The sequence below is a fragment of the Ambystoma mexicanum genome, chromosome 4p (assembly GCF_040938575.1).
Source record: "Ambystoma mexicanum isolate Mex_15411 chromosome 4p, UKY_AmexF1_1, whole genome shotgun sequence".
In the NCBI taxonomy this organism is placed as follows: domain Eukaryota; kingdom Metazoa; phylum Chordata; class Amphibia; order Caudata; family Ambystomatidae; genus Ambystoma; species Ambystoma mexicanum.
The window spans coordinates 278732272-278744647 of record NC_090927.1 but is presented as its reverse complement, the minus strand read 5'-3'; the positions used below and the strand labels follow the sequence as shown (position 1 = coordinate 278744647).

The window sequence follows — 12376 nt, the reverse complement described above, 5'->3', positions numbered from 1 at the left end:
GTTCATTCATCCCTCAGAAGAGCCGGCTCTCAGCTCTGTTCATCCCTCACCAGCACCAGCATTCATCCCTCGCCCAGCATGCGGTTCGCCTGCTCCGGAGCCCCGACACGAATCAGCATCTGCAAGAAGGAACGAAAGACAACGTTAACGAGGGAAATACCAGGCAATGACGCATCGTGTTATTAGTTCAGCAAGCAGCTATTACTTACCTACTATCTGCCAGAGGAAGCACGCAGCGCGTACATACCGCAAAGCAGCCGTTGCTGTTTTCAGAGGAAGCACGTGTCCCGCTCTCCAACGGATAACTCAAAGGCAAAACTTGTGCCTGAACTTTCAGGAAAGCACAAATTATCCACAGGAACATTAATTAGGCCGCTGAGGATACTTTCAGGACCTAAGACCACCTGACACTAACAGGCCACTCTGCAAAGGCCACAAGACATTAAAGAGACAGTGATATACAGCACTAATGGGCCACAGCCGGTCTGGACCTGAACACCAGTGAGGAAACTGGTGGTGCACACTGAATACCAAAGAGTAGTACTGCTGCGATTGACAGAAGGACGGAGAGCCCAGCATCATATACACACAGATGAGCTTAGCCCCCATTTGGGAAGACACCAAGCGGAATCAGAAGGCTAGGGAGGGGTCGGTGAGGCCACACAGAAGCTCTTTAGGTATTAACTGTATTCTCCCTGTAGGTGAAGTACTAGCAGCCCACGGCCAGGTGCCCAAGCAGCATCAGCCACCCCGAGGGTCCAGACACTCCTGCAGAGAGAAGGTAAGCGTTACAGTTTTATAGTTTCCAAGAGATGTGCCAAAATTTAAGCATTTAAGAAATACCCATCCTATTTCGGCACCAAACTTGGAAGCGAGATAAAGTATTTGATAGTAGCAAGACTTCTTCACGCTCCCTCAAGATCAGATATGCAAATACTTTAGATGATGCGTCTGTCAAGGCTATAGGTCTATAATTTGCCGGATCAGACAAATCTCCTTTTTTGTAGATGGGAATAACAAGAGATTGAGACCATGTTTTCCCGATAGATTTTGTACTGAATATCAAATATTTTCAGAATCGAGGGCCACATATTCAGATCTTTTTTGATCACGTATGACGAATGCCATTTGGGCCTGGTGCTCTTGAGGAGTTGAGTTTGCTTATGGCCGATAGAATATCGTGTTCATTCCAAGGACACACGCCATGAATGCTTAAGTATTCCCAGGGATTAGTTAAGTTCTTATATTGATCTGGTAGCTTGTATTTCTCTTCGAAGAATTCTACGCAAACTACCTCAGAGATGTGCGATTCTAAATCTTCATGACTTTTACCAATGGTCTGATTCATGGTTGACCAAAATGCTCTAGAGTTTCTATTACATAGATCTTTTATCATTATCTGGTTGTCTTTTGTGTGTATGTTTATCCTAACTGATTTTAGGAGATTTTTGTGGGTTTGAATAATTAATCTCTTCCCCTCTCTGTATTGATTAACGGTGAAGTCCTTTTTAAGAAGAGCTCTAACTGTTCTGTTCTTGTCCGTTTTTTCACTTTAGCAACTTCAGTGTTATAGGCCTGTTTTTTTAGTTTAACCAGTCTTGATTCATTTATGTCATTATCACTGGCCATAAGTGGGTTGTGTACCTCTCTGTACTGGATCATAATATCACACGGTATGCTTATTTCCATTATTATCTCTCCATCATCTTCGTTGTCAGTGAATAGTTCTTCGTCAGTTAGATCTTTTAGCATTATGTTTGGATCTATGCATAACACAGTTCTCCACTCGCATCCATGCATGTCGAAGCCTAGGACCACAATACGTTTACTTGATACCTGAACTGCCTCGATGTCTATGGACATTATAGTGCCTGGCACGACGTCTGTATTCGCAATTGGGCGGAATATAAAGTCTGACGGTGTCCTCCATTCTTTTCTCGTTATCTCAGGTACTACTCGGGCTAACACTTTGATGCCATAGATAAACATGTCTATGTCAATGGGTATCCCTCGCACCACAACTTCATTCATCATTGTGCTAATCATTAACATTGCTCACACTGGGCATACTCGTGGGGTGGAACACACTATTCCCCGCTCGGTAAACAAAATGGTCATGTTCAATTTACTTAGCAAATCTCTACCCAGCAAGTTGATTGGCGCGCCTTTGTGGTACAGTAAGGGTGCGCGCACTGTTTTTCCCCCTACAGTTATATCAAGATCTTTGGTGTAAGGAACTTTTAAAATAGCCCCAGAGAACCCCTGCGTTTCCAAATTCCTGCCTGAGAGCGGAAACCGCCCTTCCATAAGACATGATTTTTCTGCTCCTGAGTCTACCATAAAGATAAACTGCTTATTTCCTATCTCTACCCCCACCAATGGTTCCTCTTCTGCACGTAGAGTGGTAGATAGGACAGGACACGCAAGTGCTCCCTGTGGGCTGTCCTAATCTGCATACCTTTCTTGTCCGGGCACTGAGAAAACATTATCTCCAACTACTGTTGCGCCACAGAACGGTGCAGGTGCACCATCTGCAGCTGTCGCGAAATTGTTGCTGCTGGCGTTTCCTACAATGTTTTGTCTTGTCGTGGGCTATGATGCACTGTGATGTGGTTGTGAGGGTGGTTGTCTAGGCTGCATTTGGGGTTCGTTATAACATTGGTCTTGTGGTCTTCCCCCTCCCACTGGTAATCCATAGGGGCTACCTGGGTGTGGGCATCCCCATACCTGTTCATTGTCCACGGGTGGTTGCCCTTGGAAATACCCTGAGGGCCGCATTCTGCAATCTCTTGAATAGTGTCCCCATCTCTCACAGTTCCAACATGACCCTTGCTGTCCTCCTCATCCCTTGGCCAACGAATCCTCTATTCCCCATGCCTCCGAACCCCCCTCTCTGGCCACGGTACCCACCTCATCCTCTTGCCGGTCTTTCTTGCCACTGTTGTCCTCTGTGTTGCTCTTCTCCGTTCCACGGTCCTTGTTCTCCTGTTGTCCACAGCGCTGCTATTCCGACAGGCCTGCTTCCAGCATTTTCATCCCCCTCGTTCTCTCTATCTGTTGCTACGATGGCGTTTATGGCGGCGACCTTCACTAATTTATTCTGTACCAGTTTCGCTTCGTCTGCCAGCCTTTTTTGTGCTATCTCCTTTTCTCTCTCTTTGATCCTCCTACAGTGGTGCACAATTATGCTCTGAATTTCAGGCCAACCCTTGGCTTTTATCCCAGCTATCTTGTCCAAGGCCTTCTGTACCTCCTTCGGGAGCCCTTTCTTGATTGTAAAATAGAACAAGGCGGTGGATTGGTTCCATGTCGTACCAGTTTCACTTCTCCACAAGTCTTGCACTCGCAGTATGAACTGCGTAGGATCCTCGTTCTCCTCCATTGTACATTGCATTACCAAATGTAAATCTGGAATATCTGGAACTGTGCGCCGCAATGCGTACCATACTTGTGCTCGAACATTGTTGAAGGGTGATCCATCGTGGCAGTCACAGCTCATTGTTACTCCTGGGAACCCCGCCTTTACCCCCACAGCATCTGCTTGATCACTGACGGCGGACACTAGCAAACATTTTACATCACCTATCGCTATCGGTACTCCTGCCGTGTTCTTCTCAAACGCATGTATCCATTTCCCTGCCCCTCCCGCAAGTGGGGGGAGGAGTTTCAACAGGTTGTTTTTGTCCATCTGGGCCCACGGGATATAGCGTGTCCTACCTGCTCCCTTGTGTATCAACGGCATCTGCAACTTATGCTTCTTTCCTGTCTTACTTACCGTCCCTTTCTTTGCCTTACTCACGAGCATATTCCCTACTCGCTGCCTTAATCTGCCCTGCCATCGTGGGGGTGATCGTGGATCTAAGTCATCGAAATGATGTGGCAGTGGGGATCCTACAGCTGCCACTCCTTCCTCATATTCGTCTGGATCACTCCACACCTCCTCTATTTCTTCTTCTTGCTCGCCATTCTCCTCTTGTTCTTCCCCTCGCTGACTTTCTGGGGTGGCTGGGGATATGATTCTCACTGGTTTATCATTTAGATGGAACAGGAATTCTCCCGATCGCCATTCTTTCTCTCGCCTCTGTGATGTGGGTGTTCCCTGAGACAATACGGACTGCACTGGTCCTGGTGTGGCTGGTGCAGATTCCCCTGTTGCACTTAGTGGGGGTGTGAGATCTGCTAAGGACAATGGCAGTACCTCCCCTCCCCCCGGCAGCATTTAGCCCCTGTCACACAGTGCCCTTAGCCGTGTTATTTCCATTTGTGCATGCGCTAACTGGCGGTCTAAATCTCTGGTTAATCATGCTAAATTTACAGGGGGTGCACTTGTCGGGCCATAAAGGCCTCCTTTGTCATATGGTGGTGGCACCGTGGCTATCGCTCCATTTGAGGGAGTGGGGGTGGGGCACGCTGGTATATACAGAGGCTCACTGTATCCTACTGCTGGTCTTGTCATTAAGGGGTATGTTTTGGTTGTATCATTCTCAGTTGTGATCGTTGTGCATTCACCCTTGGGTGTTCCGCTTACCTCTCCTGGTGTTTTCTGTTTTTCTATTGTTTTTTCTGTATTTACCTCTGCGGTAGGGGTAACGTCCTCGAACATTCGCCACAGGTCCAATACCTCTCTTCTGTTCTGCAACTGTTTTCCCTTATATTTTGCCAATAAATGTGTGGATACTAAATCTAACACCCTTTTGTCAAACGAGCCCCCCTCTGGCCAAATTGGTGTCACATTGTCCCCTTTTATCTCCGTCACCCATTGATCGTGATATTTCTGTATCCTTTCACTATACAGTGGGAGATGTTGGCAAATGTGAGCTAATGGTGTGATTCCCCCCATGACGGTGTTTCTCCCTTCGCTTGTGTGCGCCCTTGCACCTGAGGCTCCCTTTAATCTTGTGTGCAATAGTTGTTATCTTCTCTCAATTTTGCTTCCTTCAACCACCTTTTCCCTTATTACAGGTAAACAATATATTAAGCGTTTCTCAATTATTGACAGTTATTGTGCATCAATACTCAAAATCACCTTTGCAATTATTTTCAATTCCAACATTTCACTTTTGCATATATAACCCTTACTGACAGATCACATGTAACATCTAGACATACGCGACAACAATCAACAAAAAAGACAGATAACACATAACATGTACTACCTGCGTGCTTTTATCCCCCTCTTGTTCCTGTTACTGAACACCTTTTACCCCCCCTTCCTGCTCTTCTCATTCACTCCCCACCTCTTACACCCTCTTACTCTTTCCCAAGAAATCCTGCTTACACAGAAAAAGAATATTCTAAATAACTACTCCGAGTCTACTAAATATACAAGACCTCTTTATCTCCACTTATTTATCTGCACTGGATGAGACAATGCTACGCGGCGCCGCCTTCTACCCCGTTCAGGCTAGGATACCTCTTCTCTATTCCTTACTTCTCACAAAACCTAATGGCCATATAAAGGATAGATCAGAAAAGCCTCAACATCACTCACACAGCCCCTACTCCTGGCTTTAACCCACTACCACCTGTTCCCCTGTTCCCTTATTTTCCCCCTTACCTTTTCTTGGGAACTTTCGCAACCGGCACTCACGTGTTCAGTCAGGTAATCCGAGGGTCACCGTTCACGGTCTGACCCCAGTCAGGTCTGCACCCCCACCAAGCCGTGGCCCGCCTCGGCGAGCAGCTTTTTCAGTTGGGTATTCGTCAACCGGGAGCCCTTGACCCTTTCTTGTAGTGCGCACAGGCTGGTCGGCCGCAGAGGCAATGGTTTTTCTGGGGGGCATCCCGAATCTCGCCGCACGGTGCGGGCCTCAAGGCACCTCTCCAAATCACGTCGCAGGGGGTCACCAAATGTTTGTGCCCTCCCCGTCTTTCTCATGCAAAGGAATAAAACTGACACACCCCAGACAGGGAATGAGGCAAAGAGAGCAGGCTGCGAGAGTTCAAGGCAAGGTTAATATAAGTAACTGGTATTCAAAGATCTCTGATGCCTCTGAGACCGCTCTGACCGAAATTAATGTTACAATACATTTTATAGGGCAAATGACGCAACTAACAGGATACTACGTTGGTCCCGGATTGGACAGTCCATATGGTGTCCATGGGGTGGGTGGCATCTCTTCCTCCGGGTTAGCTGCTTGGTTGGAGGGAGGATGGCCTCAGGCATCTGTGTTCTGAATGGGTGAAGGTCAGGTCGCTGTGAACCAGGGTGGTCACTAGCTAAACTAACATAATATATTCTCAAAAATGCATGCACTCAATAATAATCGTTCAAAGTATTTGAACAACCTATCATGTCTCCATAAACTTCACACGTGTATCTATACTATCAATAACATCGGATTATAAAGGCCCTAGGTTAAGGGTCTTGACCATCATAATACACCAGTTGAAGTGAGGGTCTGTGTTCATAAGAATCTCTGGCATGTGACATTTTGTTGGTGGTAGACAACGATATACTGCAGCAGGGGTCTAATGTTAGTTGGGAATCTGTTGGGTGGGCATCATGGCGTGGTCAGTGGTCTGGCACATGAAAGGAATACCTTGCAGGGGCACAGGGTCACAATGGCAGTAAGTTTCCACTGGCGAGGGTGCGGTGGCAAGGACACGTTTGTGGAGATGAACGAGCTATGTGCTTAGCTCATTCTGGTTCACATGCAGGACAGTGATCTCAGAGGAAGAGTGATGTGTTACATTTATTATCTGTTGCAAGTACCTCCGGCTGCAGCGTGAGAATGGAGCCGTGGAGTTTTCCAGTCAGAGTGGGAAAGATGGTGGGGGCCATGTGCCCTGCGCGTCTGGCCGTTGCGAGAAAGGGAAGAGAAGCGTTGTGTACTATCACAGTGAGGCCTAGTTACCAAGAGGGAGTCAAAAGGGGGACAAAAATGGATGCCCTGTGTCCTGCTCAGTGGTCCCATCCACGCGAATGTTAACCAAAGTCGACATTGCATAAGGGCAAGGGGCGAACCCACTACTGGAGGCCGTTGGTCCGAGTTTTGTACTGAGAAGTAAAGGATGCGGGGTCCGGCTGGCCCCTCGCTCCCACACAATACCTAAAAGGAAAGAAGCAAGACATTATTATTCGAACCAAGAGGAACATAAGAACTGCATATAAAGACTATAAAGCAGCAAACCTACGGAGTCGCAGCAGGCCTGGATTCCCACAGGGGGGCTTGCACCAGTGAAGTAACTCTACGCGCCCCTGCCACAAGGAGCAGGACGGAGAATCCACCTTTTACAATATTAAGGTGAGGGCCCAAGGGGAAGGAAGGAGTTGAGGCCAAGGGAGGTGGGAAAACATAAAGACAATCTGGTATTGAATCCAGCTCTACTATATTGCAGACCCATATTTAACCAGAGGCCTTACCAAGGGACCGGGAGAGGGTTCGAGAGTGCAAATCATCCAACCAGGGCTGGGTGGCGTCCCCGTGGATACCAGGTGAGCATAACAATTATCTGATTCTAATGATCTTAAAGATGGAATTTGTTTGAATAAGTCCAGCAGGGATGATCTATTTATTCTACCTCTCCCATTAACGTCAAATGTACTCTCCCATCCCATTATTTAAGTGTAATTACTTTCCCAATTTAAAGCATTTTCTTGATTAATCAGAAGGCAGGTTTGGGGATTATTGGACGAAGTATATATGGATGGTGGTACCAGAAATATGGTTGGTATAGATGGAGGTGCCAGGGGAACATCTCTAGACTCTTTGGTGTGTTCGTTCATGACTAATGGTTTTGGAGCAGGTTCTTTATCCATACTGTTAGAAGCAGCAGGGGTGATCAGGCTGACCTTACTATATTTTTTTTCCCACAATGGGAAAAAAGAGTGAACTTTCTGTCTGTTTGATGCCCTCACTGCCATTGCTGAGATTTATTGGTAATGGTATTAGATTAACTCGAGAATTCTTTTGTTCGCTTGTTGAGGAGTTTTCCCTCATGGGGAGTGAGAATTCATTTGATTTCTTTTTGTTATTAATCTCATGGTTTATATTCTCAGATATAGTAGAACTATTAACATTGGAATCAGTGTCACCTTTAACAATCTTTTTGTCCAGTTTATCCTGTTCCTTCGTTTGATTTTCCAGGGACAAATTTCGCACATTTTTAATTGTCGAGTTGTGGCCGTGAACTTTTGCAGCCTGCATGTTTTTAGTTTTTTTTTGTTCTTTACAATTATTAGAGCCCCTAGATTTGAGTGTAGTTTGTGGAGGAGAGTTCATAGTTTCTGATGAGATGATAGAATTATAAGTTAACTCTTGGTCTAGTTTCATTTGTTTCTGTGCTATTGGGTGATGAATAATTTGAATCATCTTGTATCAGAGGCACTTTGGTATCTACGTGACTTGAGAGAGAATTGGTATCTAATGATGATAATAGTTTTTGCATTTTCATTTCCATCATTGTTAATTTGTGTGTGTTCGAGTTTACCATCTGGCAGATGTCAACTTCATGCTTATCCAGTGGAGTGTCCCTTGGTAGTTTTGAAAATTGATCTATACAATCCTGTATCCCTCTAAATTCCAGAGTTGGATCAGTGACATTTTGAGTTGATTCAGTTGAGTGAGCAAATACCTGCACACCAATTGTGGTAGCACTAGAGGGAGATGGTTTAGATTGAGAGGCTACAGATACCTTACATACTCTTTTTTTCTCCCGAAGAATCCTTGTTTCTAAGACTGCACCACAGGCAAGAATGAATCCCTCAAGAATGTTAATCTTGGCCATCATATCAATTAAGGTAGACCTGACTTCACGTAGCTCACATTGGGCCTCATTACAAGTTTGCTGGTCCAGTAACAACGGTACCGGTAAGCTTGCCGGTACCATTGTTACTGGACCGGCAAACTACGAGTTCTGCTCGCTGGTGCCTTCCCGCCCGCCAGGTCTGACCTGGCGAGCATACAAGCATACAAGCATACAAGCATACAAGCATACAAGCAGACCTTGACGGATGCACCAGCACCATTCATGAATGGTGCTGGTGCATCCGTCCTCGCCATTCCCATTGAGCCCTGTTGGGCTCAATGGGAATGGGGAGTAATTATTACCGGCACCCGGCAAAGGGGAATTACTGGGTCCACCGGGGCTGGAATGCCCTGGTAGATTTCCATTGCTGGGTGCCGGTTAAAAAACAGCTCTGGTGGCAGCTGTGCCGGTAATTGCCACTACTGCAAAGGCGTAATGAGGCCCATTGTGTCGTGTCATGGCCTCTATCTAATAGGTTCAGAATTCTATTGAGTATGGGAAAACAACAAATGTGAATTGGTGATTGATATTTTAGTTTGAGAGTTTTCATTTACAGGAGTTGAAATCAGTTCCCTGTGATCATGGTCCCTTTCTCCTTTGTCATGCAAAGGGATCTTATAGTATAATTTAAATCATCATGTAAAGGGGCAACAATGTGAGCAGGGCTTGTTGAGTGTTTCAATGGGTTGGAGGAAGCCGGGACCTTTAAACCATTGTAAAATACATTTGTCTCATTATATAAGCATACTTCATCAATCACTGCAGGGAAACGTGGGCGGGGTGTAAACAGTCTCAAAGATAAGCGGATTCGCTTCCCCAGTTCACTTGATATTACGGGTACTAGGATTGAACCATCGGAAATGAAATGGTTGTCAGCACATGTGAGAAGGTCCTCCGCAGTAGGACAACTGGAGGAATCTTCAGTATGAGGAGAATTTACACACAGGTTGATTTGCAACTTTCCCAGTTGATTTCCATTTAGACTAGTACCCTATAAATCGGAAGCACTTTTACCACGTTATTATATGAGTCCACAGCAGTTATGCAGAGCAGATAATATGGGTTGAGGGGGAATTATGGGCTCGGAGGCAACCGGTCCTAGAAAGCAAACTCAGTCACACCACAGCTGAACACCCAAACACCACAACACTTCCTGCACTCCGCTTGAATTGGAGTTTTTAAGTGCAAGGTCCTCCTGTGTAGATTGAAAAATAGAAAGTGAAGAAAGACTTCTGTATTTGCACAGTTATTGCACAGCTTTACAAGGGTAGCAGCCAAACACCACAACACTACCTGCACTCTGCTCGCTCTGCTTGAATTGGAGTTTTTAAGGGCAAGGTCCACCTCTGTAGATTGAAAAGTAGAAAGTGAAGAAAGACTTCAGTTTTTGCAGTTATTGCACAGCTTTACAAGGGTAGCATTCAAACACCACAACCCTCCCTGCACTCTGCTCGCTCTGCTTGAATTGGAGTTTTTAAGGGCAAGGTCCACCTCTGTAGATTGAAAAGTAGAAAGTGAAGAAAGACTTCAGTTTTTGCACAGTTATTGCACAGCTTTACAAGGGTAGCATTCAAACACCACAACCCTCCCTGCACTCTGCTTGCTCTGCTTGAATTGGAGTTTTTACGGGCAAGGTCCACCTCTGTAGATAGAGAAGTGGGAAGTGAAGAAAGACTTCTGTTTTTGCACAGCTTTACAAGGGTAGCAGCCAAACATCACAACACTCCCCGCACTCTGCTCGCTCTGCTTGCATTGGAGTTTTTAAGGGTATGGTCCACCTTTGTAGATTGAAAGGTAGAAAGTGAAGAAAGACTTCAGTTTTCGCACAGCTTTACAAGGGTAGCAGTCAAACACCACAACACTCCATGCACTCCGCTCACTCCGCTTGAATTGGAGTTTTTAAGGGCAAGGTCCACCTCTGTAGATTGAAAAGTAGAGTTTTCGCACACTTTGTGCACAGCTTTACAAGGGTAGCAGCCAAACACCACAACACTCCCTGCACTCCCTGATTTGGTATTTGTATTGCGCCTCTAGACAAGTGTTTCCAGGCAACAATTCTAGGCGATCAGTTCACAATAACGATGAGACGCTTATTTTTAACGAAAGGTCACACACTGTCACAATCCTGGAAGCCACATGAGGGGACACTTCATGAGCAATTATATCGGTGTGAAGCCAAAATGAACTGATCTACTGGAGCTGTTTGTTTTAAACAAGTAAAAGACACATGAACATATGTCTGTGGCTGCCTACAAACCAATAGATGTGGCTCTGAACAAAATTTAAATGAGCACATTCTTTAATTAGTCAATGGCTCATAACTTAGAGGTCTGATGCTTGGAAGACTGCTTGCCCTGCAACCATGCTGGAAGCTTTTTAAAAAGTGTATACCTTTCACACATTTTTAAGAAGCACCTTATAGACTGTGAGGGTGTCAAAAGCCTGGTTTCACTCCTGGCCCGCTGATTCTGTGGAAATCCAGGAGTGTTTATTTCTTTGTTTCTTCCAAAAGTATTAAGACCCTAATCTTACATTAAGTTAAAGCGAAGCATTGTGGTAGCCAGATAGCTCAGTAGGTAAAATGTTTGCTGCAAAAGTCTCTATTCAGCCTGGAGGTCACAGGTTCAAACCCTTGTAGTGCTACTCTACTCAGACTTGCACACTTCATTGGATGAAAAATTGAGTGACATCTGTAGTTTACCGATCTACAAAATGGCAAATACTCTGATAACAAGCACTGTTGCATAAAAAAATATGGTTAATGATTGTGTGCAGCCCACTCCATATTTATTTTTACAGATAGACCGGGGTTTCTAATGTGTTAATGTGGCGTGTACTCTATATAGGATACTGCACTGAAGTAATGCACTATTCACTATGCCCTTTCTTGAGGTCAAAATCTGAGATGCTTGTTTTTTTGTTATAAACCCCAGTGTTTCCTTTCAGACCTGTAACTTGAAACGCTTGACCTGCAATGTTGTATGGATGCTGTGGATTTGTGTAACGGTGTAAAGTGGACTTCCGAAAATTGGTTGCATTTAAAAGCATGCTCGTAACAAACAATTCCTCTGTCTATTCGACAATTACGCCTTTTTGAATATGTGTTATTTTTTACAGTGCTGTACTAGTAAGCTGTGTTATGCAGCATTTGTGTTTGTATGGTTGGGTACTTGACAATGCACGCACATAAATCCATGTACTTTCTTTTTGCAGGGGTTATTCATTTTGGTGTTTGGAACCCTTTGGGATGCGAAGGTAAAAAGGCAGATTTTTGGGTAATAAAGAAATATGTATTGAATACATGTATATATTGTGATATGTGCAGTTACACTTATTTTTCTTTCTTTGACAGATAAAACAATCATTGCTGCGCCATTTCTCGCTGTCAAGATCGTCAACCCCAAAAACAATGGTATGATATTGTGCCCCGCTTAGCAACCAGTCATTCTTTACTGTATGCATTCTGGCTTTCCTAACATTTTACCATATGCATTCATATCCTGGCAAAGGTAAGTATTAGAGTTAAGTGAACTGGTTCGGGCAAAACTGTAACCACTTGCATTTTGGCGTGGTTCAAGTCCTATGAGTGTCCCGAACTATTTTTGATATAGACTAGTGCAGTCAC

The 12376-nt window shown here is 45.0% G+C and overlaps 1 protein-coding gene across 5 annotated transcripts in view; it reads left to right on the top strand.

The window, feature by feature from the left end:
- Nucleotides 1-12376, top strand: part of LOC138453201 (adhesion G protein-coupled receptor F5-like) — a 584850-nt gene that overhangs the window by 532516 nt on the left and 39958 nt on the right. For all 5 annotated transcript variants that reach the window (XM_069605826.1, XM_069605823.1, XM_069605825.1 and 2 more), the window contains 2 exons: nucleotides 11965-12006; nucleotides 12104-12163. In XM_069605826.1, the coding sequence (XP_069461927.1) occupies nucleotides 11965-12006; nucleotides 12104-12163 (102 nt within the window). The remainder of the gene's footprint in view (nucleotides 1-11964; nucleotides 12007-12103; nucleotides 12164-12376) is intronic.